The sequence below is a fragment of the Pungitius pungitius genome, chromosome 20 (genome assembly GCF_949316345.1).
Source record: "Pungitius pungitius chromosome 20, fPunPun2.1, whole genome shotgun sequence".
Lineage (NCBI taxonomy): Eukaryota > Metazoa > Chordata > Actinopteri > Perciformes > Gasterosteidae > Pungitius > Pungitius pungitius.
This window is the reverse complement of record NC_084919.1, coordinates 9,911,462-9,924,719: the sequence shown is the minus strand read 5'-3', so window position 1 is coordinate 9,924,719 and position 13,258 is coordinate 9,911,462. Positions and strand designations below refer to the sequence as shown.

The window sequence follows — 13,258 nt, the reverse complement described above, 5'->3', positions numbered from 1 at the left end:
GAAATTGAATTTCCAGGTTATCAGCAGAAAGGCTCCATAAAAATATCCAACTTTTTACCTTTAGCACTTACCATCCAGCAGCTTGTCATAATTTGACATCCGTTTGGCGGATAAATTCCAAGACTGACTAAACAAGGCATATATTTCCTCAATGTGATAACGTTTGTATTGAAATTCAAGACAGACCAGTCTGAAAACAATAGTTTATTTGGGTAGAATTAAAGAAAACAATCTAGATAGTTAAAATCAGATACTACGTAAAACGTAAAAAAATGATTTTACATCATAATGGTAGGATATACAGACAATAAGATAAAATATGGAAATAAATCATATGGGATCTGTTGCATTACTGGATTGGTCTGCAGGCATTGAAAAAGTAAGCATCTGCATTTAAAATCCACAGCATCTTCAAATAAAACTGCCATGTCAATGGTACATAAACAGAAACTTTTGGGTAATCTGAAAGCCCAAATATTTGACAAAAAAATAGTCTTTACCTAACGTGTTGAGCATTTTAACATGAATTTCTCTCAGTCAACAAGTCCTTGCAGCTTATAGCTCAACTCAGATCTTAGTTTAACACATTACAAAGGTATGTATGCTGCAGAGCATGACTATTTCTAAATGAGGCATCAAATTCCCCGCCCTCCCCGTTTTCAAACCCCTTCATTTTCCCATGTACAGTATAATATGAAAACCCTACCCTTGTCAAACGGACAATGGTGTCCTTTTACAAAAGGTCTTTGAGACACAGTGGAAATACAGTGCAGTATAAACTCCTTCCAAGTGTGTGTAGCCGGACAACTCCACACCGATGCCTTTACTTTGCTGCCTGCTGAGCCTGACGCCGCAGAAGGACATATATCTTCTCTTTGATCCAGTCTTTGTTGTACGGTTGGTACGTTTGAGTGTCAGTTCTGTACCTGTACAACAATTCAAATGATATTTTTAGTGGAGGTGACCGATATACACCCAATTTAAAGTGGTTTTCATTCAAATTATAAGCAAAATCATACTTACACGAGACAGCTCAGATCGGCCAAGTCGTCAATGAAGTCAAACAACTGACTAATGTCATAAGTGATGGACGGACTGTTCGGATTCATCCTCTTAAGATGTTCTTCATACATTTTGCAAACACCTAGAAGACAGGTGCAAGACAGGTTCAATGCAAGGAAAACTATTATGCATCTAAAGAAAATGAAATGTTAGATACATTGAATGTAAACTTAATTTAAAGTACAATAAGGCTTTCATAAGTGAGATCACAAAGTGGCAGGTTCCTTTTTCAGAACGGCATGGACCTGCCTCCTCATCCATATACAAATGCAAATCCCGTCAATTATTTTTCTCTAACTCTATTGAGAACTTAGCAGTACAGAATCTTAAATAACATTTTTTATCTTTTTCATCTTTGCAATTTTCTTCTTTGGCTTAATGCAATGTTTTAGAAATGATGACAAAAGGGATTCTGTATTTGTTCATGTAGCATGAATCTGGTCATTTGGCCAATGTTTTGTTAAACTACCGCAGCCAGTATAACTAACCTATTAGGAACAACGTATGTGTGTGTGCACGTACTTCGAAACATTTAATTAAGCAGTCAATGGAAAAGTAATTCAGATTATTTAATTTAACATGCACTGTCGACACATTTTACATTATTGTTTCAACATTTCCATGGCACTCTGAAATACACCATATTCCGATTATATGAATGGCACGTCAGTCTCAGGAATCGGCATGTTTCAATCATATTTAAAACACTGGTAGATAAAATCCAGCGTTCTGATTGGTTGGGAGCGAGTCTGGAGGGGTGCATTATTGAGCGATAATGTACAGTTGCTGTTCACATTGACCAGATGCACACATTGTAACACGTTAGATGTTGCGCGATCATTAGTTGACATTTTAGCTTTCAGCTCTGTGGCGATGGGGAAAAAAAGACCGGAATTCCCACAAATGATCGTTTTGAGGCAATGCAGCCGGACGATTAAGGTGGACTTCATGAGCGATGTGAATGAATGAGATGGAGCGGGACCCAATGCTGTTTACATGCACGTACAGGGACTATTTTTCCTCTAGACTGATGCAACGTGATACAAAATGTTTGGTGGCTACAACTATTTTGTGCTGAAAGGCAGCTATTTACTTACCATTTATAATTTCGCTGGTAACCGTGTTATAAAAGCAATGAGGTACTTGAGGGTGTACTTTACCTTCAATAATGTAACAGTTCGAGGCTTGCCGGCCCTCCACTGCGCGTCTGGCCTAACTACACCCTTGAACATTATTGGACAATAAAGTACAGCCTCTCGTCCCTTACAGCATGTCAGTCTCAGTGATGATCAGCATGCAGCAGCAGTCATGAACGGTATGTAGAATCCATGCGTCATCATTTTCCACCAACATAAATACTATTCATATCAGTGTATTTACCTCTCTCGGGCTCATGTGTGTTTTGAATACGACTAATACTACTATATTTTCAAAAATTACTTTAGTCTTCAGTGGCAAAGTCAGTCCTAAAAGACTCATTTAAATGTGATTTGCATATGATGAGGAGGCGGGTCAGTTCATGCTATTTTGAGATCAGTTTCTGGTCTGAAAAAAGGAACCTGCCTTTCTGAAAAAAGAACTTGCCCCGGCAACATTTTGATCTCAGCACTACTGGCTTTCATGTTGTAAAAGTGATTCTTACGAGAGACTAAGAAGCAAAAAAAATACAGATTTCACTAAAACACAAACCTGTGAATAGTCTTAAATATGTTTTGATCAAAGACGTATCATTAACGTTAATTAATCTTACCCTCCAAATGATCACAACGAGCCAATACCGTGCCAAACTATATAATGCAATTGGCCTCGAAGAGGCACATTACTGAAATGATAATGTAATGTTCCTGGTGGTATTCCTTGAAGGGTTCAAGCTGAACACGTACCTTCCATACATTCATTCACCGACTCGTAGTCAGCGTAAGTGCGGCCCTCGGGTCTCTTGGTCGGTTGAACAAGCAAAATTGTGTGCGACTGTAAAGACGATTAACAAAATTAATTACACAATGATGGCAGCTTATGATATTCATCAACAAAAACCCTAAACTATTCATGGGCAGATTTACATTTATATTCCCGATGCATCGTGAGTTAGCCTTCTTCCGGAGGTGTTCGAGAAAAACGTCGGTTATTTAGCAACACATCTCACTGTCTTTAACGCAATTGGCTCATTTAATCTCTGACGCAGTTAACTTTACTCCTTTCACATTTAAGAGAACAACTGGAAATGAGCAAAATAGCGCCAACGTTACAATACGTGTTGACTGCAACAGAAGACATTTGACAAGAGTTAGCGTTAAGCGTTTTCCACGCAGCGTTAGCTTAGCTATGATGAATTAACAGGTAAATATAACGTAAGATAATATAAATAATTTCAAGTCTTAAAGCATACAACAAAAATCCCTTACCATGTTTGTGCCGACTGTGGAGCCTGTCTGTTTATTGGACATGCAAAACCGGGACAAACAGTGTTTAATGCTTCTCAAGTCTCCGTGCAATGTAGCTAAACTAGCTAGCTGCTTTGGGGTGAATAGTCAAAGGAAATGAATTAAGATGTTTCCGGTTGTGAGGTCAGTTGCGTCCAAAATAAAGATGTGGTTTCAAAATAAAAGTCTGACCATAAAAATACAATATAAGCCTTAAATGTATTTCATTTTATATTTTATTACTGTATTATTATTATTATTTGTACACCCATATACGTATTTAAGTGTATTTCAATATAAAAGAAGGAAAAAAAAAACAATTGCACTAACTGTATCCAACAGTGCTTGAGTATATGTAGAAAGCTATGTGATCAACCCATTGTATTTTGTTTAGTAAATCTTTTCATAGTTTGATGAAAAAATGATTAAAATAAAGTAATGTGCATTTTTGGAGACATTTCAAGAACACATGGAGACAAAGCAAAAAAACAGTTCTTTCACGGTTACCAGATAGCTCCAAGTTTATTGATTAGGTTTTAGATGTAACTCATTATCACATTGACATTGTTTTACCGTAGTCCTTGTGTAAAAGCGAAATATAACGAGCATCAAACAAAAACACAGCTCAAACTAACAAAATCAGAACCACTGATGAACCAGCAAGGTTCATGTCAGTTTTATTGGGAGACAATCTAAATAGATAAAAGTAAAGTCTGATGTTTCAAATAAAGGCAGGATCTGGTAAGTTTTAGAATACATGTTTGTGAGTGTAAATGTCACAAGAGTAGCTTCAAACTCTGGTTATACCGGTATTTGGAGGAATTATTGGGGAGCACGGTCATGCCTGTGCCCTCAAAGCACTACTTTGGGCCTTTCTCCTGTGGGTCCCTTTGTGAGATGCTGATGTCATCATCACATTCCCACACTCTCTCTGACATGCTTCCAGGGACACAAAGTTATTAGCATTGCCGTGGCAGCTTCCATACCAGAACTCAGTACATTTGCCTGTGCCAGAGTCAAAGTAGAAGCGGACCTTCCAATTATCACAGGGGCCCTCATCACGAGGCATGGAGCACACATTCCCAGAGGATGGAAGGGTAGAAGGTGCCGTGTGTTGCTTAGGAAAAATGACAGAAACAGAGAGATAAAATACACTGTAAAGCCAATGTGTGTGTTGATGTGCAGCAGGGACTATAGGGTCAGTTCTTGTTGACAAATGGGGTATAGTAATATTAATTAACAGATCATCAAAATGTATATTTTCAAACTCCAACAGACGCCAAGAAATCTCGATGTGTTAAATCAGTTGAATTCCTAAAACACTGGATCACACACCTAATAAATTAGATCCTCCCTGCCTTGTGAACAAATCAAAACCCTTCTCAGACTTGCCACTGCCTCTCCACGGCCAAAGAACACCCTGTACAACTATTTGCACGGGATAAGTAACACTTTCCTTTTGCGAGAATCTAATTTGAAGAGATCTACATGATCACAGAGGTGATTCCTACCACGGCTGTCTGCTGCTCGGAACATCCAGCCCTTCCAAATCCTCGAGCTGCAGTCACACCATCCAAACAACATCCGTACCTGGTATGAGAGAATTTAAAATGTTGGGCAGAATTTCTCTTGAGCCAACGCATCATTCGTCGTTTTAACTTATGTCACACATTGGTGGAAAGAGACAGGTAGCTGGGGAAGCTGTGATACCTGGTGCCAACACAGTCGTCCTGTGCGCAGCCCTGGTTCTGTGGCCCCGTGGCAGAGGTTTGCCCGTCAGGACAGCAGCCGTGCGATGACTGTGCACAGTGCGGGCCGAGCACAGGAGGGGAGGCAATGTTTGTCTGCCACCTGGAAGCTAGAGCAAGCAAGTGCATTGTTTAACTTGCCAGTGGTTCATTTAAGATTTGAAAATAATCACAGCACTCCCTACGCTGAAATGTTTTCAATCATCTTAAACATTTTCTGTGCATCTTGTTTACTGCTTTAGTAATGTAATGTCATGTATTTAAATCCTGGACTGGGTTATAAATACCTGAAGGGTCTTCTGGAACATGGGGTACAAATCCTTTCACGGTGCTCTCACGTGTCCTTGGTTTCTGCACACTCTCAACCACTAAATACAAAATACATTGGTTAAATACAAACAAGCAAACGTAATCAAACCAATAGAGTTCATTGACTCCGGTTTGGCTGACTTTGAGCTCTGGGACATGGCTGTGCGTTGCATGTTTCCACAGCGAGGGGTTTGGTAGCTGTGCCACACCGGGCCTCCGGGTAGGGGTTCAAATCCATATCAAAACAGCCCACTCTCCGCTCCCTCACTCCCCCACTGCAGCTTCTGGTGCACTGCACAGGCAGAACATTAAAAAAAAATGAAAGCCTTCGTTCTTCCCAGTACACCTGCTCCAATTGTGTTTACTTCCGTTTCACCTACCTGTCCGAAATCAGTCACATGCCAGGTGACGTGTGTGTAACAGGCGGGTCTGTGGCAGGCCTGGACCGACGGGGGCTTTGCCAGTCCCTTACAGGCTTGGTTAGCCAGACGTTCACCTCTTGACCCCACACAGGTCACCCCCCTCGTCTGCTGGCCTTCCCCACAGGTCACCGAACACTGACCATAAAAAGAGACGAGATATTTAACTGTCAATGTTATTAGGAAATATGTCTTTCCATTCTTGGAGTGTGGTAGTACAGAAAAAGTGTACATTGACTCATTTGCCTATGTTGTATTTTCCCTTGTGCTTTAAAGGATAAATATTCGGTACGTTTCTTTTTTGTTAAGTCTCAAACCTCTTCCCATTCTTTTAGTGCGTCTGCATGATGTCACATACCGCACCGAAGCTGGAGACCCTGTACTCAGCGCCACAGGGCTGCATGTTGCAGGCCTGCTGTCCGCGTGGCCTCTGCAGCCGCTGGGCGATGCAGTGAGACTCTTCCACCACGCGGGGGTCCGCTCGGTCCTCGACCCAACACTCCACGCTGCGGTGCTGCGTGCCTTCGTCGCAGGAGGCGGAGCACTGGCCATAGACACCGGTTTTGTAGACGTACGTGAGCGTCTCCTTCGGGGGAGGGGCGGCGGCAGCAGAGTGAGCCGTGTTAGCGTCGCCATCCAGGCCCGTGAACTCTTCATGGGTCAGTATCTGGGGAGGGAGAATTTGTGTTCTGTTGAGCTACCGCAACTATGAAACAAGAGTTCTGAAAGTCTGTGGTTTTTTTTTTTTTTAACGCGGAACCCAGTTTCCTTCCCCACCCTGCAGATGCCTTCCACACAGATGTCAGTGCGGCCCACATAGCACGGTGTCCCATCCACCACGGCACCTCGGTGTCTGTAGAAGAAGTTCTCTCCTCTTGGGACACAGCTCAACTCACACGGGTTGGATGCTGGGGAGACGAATAGTACAAAATCTTTTGACCGCGATGATCCAGGGTTTTCAATTTAGAGAGATTTAGAGAAACATAACCAGTAACCAACAGCGATGCCCCTCACTATTTATTCCTATTACGTAGACACTATTCACACATAAAAACACCACTGTAACACAAATGGTTAAATAGAAGTATCTTTTTCATGAACTCAGTAATGGTGGATTTTTGATACCTCCATAAAAAGGCACCCATGTGCGGCTTTTGCTCTGAAAGTCCGCTCTGTCGAACTGGGAACACTGCTCCTCCCGGAAGTCCCTGGATCCAAATGGACATTCCTGCCATGAGACAAAATGATTGGATCGACGGCATAGGAAACATCAGTGTTGGTTATTGACCAGTGGAATTTGTGAAGAAGATCAAAATGAAGATGATTACTTGTATATTACAGGTTCGGAAGGACTTAGAGGAGCCGACGCAATTATGTCCACCATCTGTCCTGTAAAAGAGAAGAAATCATGTCATTCATAATCTAGTTGTTCTTTTTTGTTTAATGCATTTGGCTTCATTGATGCAGATGGTGGCCACAACTTTACAAATGATCAATAAAGAATAAACACTGCAATGTGAGGTAATAAAGAGAGCAACAGCAGAAATTGAAACACGTATCGTGCTACTTTCATTACAAAATAAAACAGTAGATGGGACGTCCTGTGCCTCCATGTCCCACCTGGAAGTGATGCAAGTCCTGGTTCTCGTTGCCACTCCCGTTCCACAGGTGCGGCTGCAGGGCCCGTAGGCCCCAAACTGTCCCCAGTGGTCGTGGGTTGGCCATCTGAGCTGAAAAAGGAAAACAACTCAGCTTTTGGGACACATGGTGTTCTCTCACACGTCAAATCAGAGCCCACCACGAACCACTAACACACACTAACAGCACACTAGAGACGCCAAAATAGAAGTTGGAACATTCAGCCACAAACCGCCCTCTAGACGTTGCAAAACACCTCTTTGTTGCATATGAACAGCATCCATTGGACTTACTGCTGATATGGGTATTTAAATGACATATTGATATTGTCAAAGCTCATACTTACAGCGAAAGCAGGTACGGCCAGCAGCTGTAGGAGACCCAAGACCTGCAGGACGTTCATTTTCACCAGAAATCACAGCACAACTGACAAGGATTGCAAAAAAAAGAAGAAGAATGAAACTCTAAGTGCAAATACTTCTCACGATGAATGACAGTCCATTATGTACATATCAGATGCACGTATCAATTTGTCTTACCTTCTTCGAGTGAATTCTGAGCCGTCCAGAGGGCTGTGCTCCTCACTCGTGATGAAGGTAGGCACTGACGCCCGGCTTTTGTATCTCCTCAGCCTCAACAACTCAACAACACCACGGCTCATAAAGTGTCGGGTTTCAACCGCACAGAAAATCCCCCAAAAAGTGATCTTCTTTTAGATTGAGATATCTTATATTTTGACCAGTGTTTCCAGTCAAAACCTTCAAGTTGTGAGGCTACTCATCCTGTAGTTTTATATTGAATCCTTTCACAATGTGTTTTAGTTAAATAAATGACGCCTTTTGCAAGAATCCCTTCGACAACTATTGAAAGCTATTTTGACAAGGGAGAGGTTTTTTATGATCAAATATGTTAAGATACCTACTGTCAACAATAATAGATCTTAGGGGAAACATTTTAATGGTTATTCATATTCACAGGGGATAATTACTTTTATTGAATGCATAATAAACAATATGTGGTCCTTTTAGTCATAGCCTACATGTAACCCCGGATAGTTGATGTAAATACAACCCTTTCCATTGTCTGAAACACACAAAAAAAAAATCATATTATGTGGTCATGTCCTAAAACTAACTTTGTTTAGTCCAACATTAAATAAAAAGTATTTGGGATGGATAAACCTAATTTGCTCTGGGATTAGACCCTGATGATGAATGCACATTCTGTGCACAAATAGTGAGAGGAATAACCAGCTCTAGTTTTGCAGGATGGTTCACAGTCAAAGGTTGGCACATTTAGAAACCCACCAAAGTGAGATTGAGGGTCAAAGAGATTTTGAAGTTACCAGTCAGTGTTCATTGCTTCGTGTTGAAGTCATTGGCCACTGATTGTCCCTTTTACATCCCATAACCACTAAATACAGACCAGTAGGTCACAGCAAAGGAGCGTGTTGGAGGAACACACTCACGCACTTGAAAATAACACTCACTCACACACACTCCTCTATTTAGAGTCAATGGAGGAGTATATGGAAGTAAGAAAAGCCGAAGAAGGGCAACTTTGCTGCACAGATGCTGGAGGACCGATCCATCCTGACGGGAGTAAGAACATAGATACTTTCAACCCCCATGGTGGTGGAAAATGAGAGTGTGACGTATGTATGTGTGTTTTGTGTGTGTGTGTGTGTGTGCAGGAAAAAAAAAAAGAAAAACCTCCAGTTGTTGACCCGCAGCAAAGGTCTGTCAAATGTGTGTTAAAGACTGCAGAGTGGAACTATAATTGCCTGTACATGGGACATTTCATTGATTGAGGCTGTGTGCATTTTAATTTCTTTAATGATACCTAACAATGCATTTTACAAACTGCCTTCCAGTGAAAGTGAATGTCAAATATAGAACCTGGAAAGTGTAATTTGCACTACAGAAATGGTGCGTATAATTAAATTTAAGGATCTCATTAAAGCCTTGCAGAAAAACCTCCACACCAGTCCAAACCACACTTGACGCACACATCCGAATTGCAAACCACACACTCAGCGAGAAACAGAAAGAGTCTGCCAGTCTCTCCCCTTTCCCTCAGAGCGGCTTTTCCTCTGTATCTGCCTGCTCCGCTGTGGCTTCGGAGTCACTGTTGGTGCTGAAGAGCTCTTCAAAGGAATCCATGATCTCCTGCATGTCTCTGGACAGGTCGGCGTAGGTGTCCTTCAGCTCGTCCTGCTGCTGCTTCAGTTCCCCCGCCGCACGGACCAGCTCGGACGCCTGGAACTGGCACTCGCTCCGCAGCTGCTCCACGTCCAACAACAGCTCCTCCATGTTCTTCATCACCTGCTCCAGCCGGCTGGCGGTCCCGTCCAGCTCGGATGTGTCCGGGGTCCAGAGCAGGCTGTTGTCTGAGGTCAGGGCGTCGAGCTCGCTGTCCTCCTTTGACGCCATCCTCCTGGTGTAGCAGCTCTCAGACAGCCGAGAGACTCCAGTCACACTTCAGGGAAAACCAGATTTCTGCGAGGGAAAAGGGGAATCGATCAGCTGGCAGGAGACCACAGGTCGGAGGTCAAAGGGTGGAGAGAATTCCAACGTTGAGGGAAAAAACACCTCTTGTCTCCCTCGGCTAAAGACTGCAAGAAAAACTCATACGCACATTACAATCTCTTTTCTTTTCTCTCAGCCCTCTGTGTTTGTGTCTCCCTTTCCCAGCAGGCGCTGCTCTAATAATTGACTTATTTGTTTGGGTCAAACAAATGTGAATGTGTTGATTAATCACACTGACGTCTGTTTTTTATGACGTAATTACCCAAAGCTGCGATGTGTACGTGAAACTCTATGTCTAAACTATTTCATGGTCACGCTAGACACACACGTGTCTCCTCTGCTGTATTCAATCAATGGCCGACACATGTTGCTCGACGGGAAAAATCAAATAGTCCATTAAAAAAAATAAACTGCATACGAAAGGTACAAATTTAAGAAATGAAGACTACTTCGAATCAATTAATTGGTAAAGGACCCTCCATGTAGGAATAAAAGTGAAAAGGTTCCACAAATTATGATTTTATAATAAAATATTATAAATAGCTAATAAAAGTAGTTCAGAAAATGCAGGTTTAGAGAATATGTTGAATGTGTGATGGATATTTTAGTTATTTAGAGTGAAATTAGTTCAAGTCGGTTAACGTTTGTATGTTCACCAGCATCAAAGTTCCATGTAGAATCACACCTGTGACATTTCAATCATCTGGAATAAAAGTGTTTTATTGTTTCTGTTATTATATACCGAGAAATGCATACATAGAGGGAGCTTCAAACTAAGTTATAGAAGTTTATCTGCCTGAAATTTGAGTAAACTGTCCTGCTGCTAAACAACCACCACCAAATATATTACTATTTCTTACTGGTTATAAACGATATAGGTCTATAAAAAAGACTATTAGCATATTCTATAACATCTGATATTCCAACCTTTTTCAATCAAACACCTCTTAGAATTAAACAGTGAAATTAGTTATGAATATTTAAAGTGTTTTTAATAACAAGTCAAAGAGCCATTCAAGGCCCCAGCCCTTTAAATGGCTGTAGAGATAAGATGTCCAAATGGTGACCTCACCACCTTCAACGTCTTATCAAAACCAACCAACTTGCTCCCCGGGGGCCGGTCTTAGGGCAAGACTCATGCCCTACTCAACATGGGCTCTCCCGGATGAGTTATGCATATGATTAATCAACTAATCATAAAAACATCCACGGTGATATTTCAGTAGCTGCAACTGCAACTCTATTAATAAACAAAATGCAAAGACAACATGGTAAGCAAAGGAGCTCATGTTTGTTTCATGTGTAGCACAATGTAAAAGAGCAGCTTTAATACCAATATGGGGCAAGGAGCATATGACCTTTTTGATATCAATATCAAAGCTTTAGCTCTCCAAAATGGTTAAACATGAGACTTAACATGAGACAAAAGCATAAAGACAGTTATTGGTATGCTGTGAGGAGACACAGAATCATTACGACAGAGCAACTTAAATGAAAAACATCAAATAGATGATATAGCAAAGTTGTAAAAGTACAATTGAACAGAAAAACATTCAAATTGCAGATTTAATCATCAAGCATAAAATGAGAAAATAAAGTCTTACTTGTTGCAGTTGTTTACTGTCAGAATCGAGGATGTTTCAACCCAAGGCCTGAAGGTCAGATATTGTGTGAAGAACGGTTCCTGTCCAGAACCCCACAGCAGCTATATTCACTCTGTGACGCTGTGACAGCTGCTTATCAGCAGTTCACTCAGAACATTTAGTTTGAGTGTGAGTTGTGTGACAGGAAGCATCTGCATAGTACCTGCATACCAAAGGTATCTTCAGACCTTCTATGACGAACAATTACCCCTTGCTTAAAACAACATGTACAATATGTACCGTATATGAGTTTGCAGAATTATTTTAAAGCCTAAATACATCCCCGCCTGTACATTGGCACTATTACAACAGTCATATCTCTAAGCTCCTGGCTCACCTCAAATGTTGGGATGAAGTTTGTATGCCTTGTTGTTGTAAATACCCTATTTACCCTTGAGAGTTATTAATACGAGACATATTGAAACGTTTATGGACGGGCTTGTGGCGAAAAACTGATCTGAAGGAACCTGCATGTTGTGATCCACAAAAAATCCATAAAAATCACTAGGTAGCCTTGTACAAGATTGTGTATATTGGATCATTTTTGCTCAGGTTTGGGACCAATATTAACTCATTGTGAGGAAGAAATGAAGCAAATTGTTTGTATTTCTTCACAGGCGCCACACGAGGGCAGTGTTGTTATTCTGAGTGAGCCGATTCAGTTTGAGCTTAAATACTCTTATGTCTATAATTAGGGTCCTATTGTATTTCGAGGAATTATTATTTGGGTCCTCACTATGACTAGTCGTAGAGGAACCTATTGTGAGTTATTATTATTCTCACAAACTGAGGGCCTTTTTGGGGCCTTTATCATACTCCAAAAGTTGTTACATTTGGCTGAGATATCTGGACTGTTAAAAAATTTGATAATTTTTGGGTCTCATGTTTGGGTATTAAGATGTGTCTCTATAGCGCCCTCTAGAAATTTAGAAAAAGACCACACTAGGCCAGTTATTGGCAATTGGCTCATATATGGTACTTTAAGAGGATGTTATTTTGGGATGGTACATCAGTATGTCCTGGTTATCACCGAGTCACACCCTGGGGATGTGTACTATAAAGCTGAAGTCGACGTACTGTGTAAGTATTTTTAGTTACCTTTAATTTATAACCTGAAATTGACCAAAAGAAGTTTTGTTAAAGATTTTGAAGGAAACCTTTTAGCTCATTTTTGGCCGTGCAAGGAGTAGCGAGGACCCGTCCAACGCTGCTCGCAGCTTTAATTTTCATTCTGTTTTTTTTTTTACATGTGAGTTTACGTCCTGGTGTTTGCCTTAGTCCAACGTTTAACGCATGTGCCTGTGAGTTCTACAAGTGGGACTTCAGTTTCTGTGAGCCCCAACACGTGTGACCGTTTAAGTCGTGTGTGTTCGTATGTGTGTTCGTATGTGTGTGTGTGTGTTTTTACCGTGTGTGCAAGTGCTGTGTGGGGGTTCAGGGGTATGGATTATTTTGCCCTGCGTCGTATTGAGAGAAGCCAGCCAGGCG

The 13,258-nt window shown here is 41.3% G+C and overlaps 2 protein-coding genes across 2 annotated transcripts; both read right to left on the bottom strand.

The window, feature by feature from the left end:
* Positions 1-189: 189 nt before the first annotated feature.
* LOC119194654 (enhancer of rudimentary homolog) lies at positions 190-3,618 on the bottom strand. Its single transcript, XM_037448902.2, has 4 exons — positions 3,468-3,618; positions 2,946-3,033; positions 1,024-1,144; positions 190-926 (listed from the first exon to the last, which is right to left on the bottom strand). Exons 1-4 carry the CDS (start codon positions 3,507-3,509, stop codon positions 824-826), a joined length of 354 nt encoding a protein of 117 aa, XP_037304799.1. The 5' UTR covers positions 3,510-3,618; the 3' UTR covers positions 190-823.
* Positions 3,619-3,989: 371 nt separating this feature from the next.
* On the bottom strand, positions 3,990-11,880 carry paplnb (papilin b, proteoglycan-like sulfated glycoprotein). The gene is made up of 14 exons (XM_037448901.2): positions 11,732-11,880; positions 8,139-10,097; positions 7,946-8,025; positions 7,582-7,691; positions 7,290-7,350; positions 7,087-7,189; positions 6,739-6,869; positions 6,320-6,628; positions 5,923-6,099; positions 5,684-5,834; positions 5,521-5,601; positions 5,196-5,343; positions 4,997-5,075; positions 3,990-4,602 (listed from the first exon to the last, which is right to left on the bottom strand). Exons 3-14 carry the CDS (start codon positions 8,000-8,002, stop codon positions 4,324-4,326), a joined length of 1,686 nt encoding a protein of 561 aa, XP_037304798.2. The 5' UTR covers positions 8,003-8,025; positions 8,139-10,097; positions 11,732-11,880; the 3' UTR covers positions 3,990-4,323.
* Between the last annotated feature and the right edge of the window lie 1,378 nt (positions 11,881-13,258).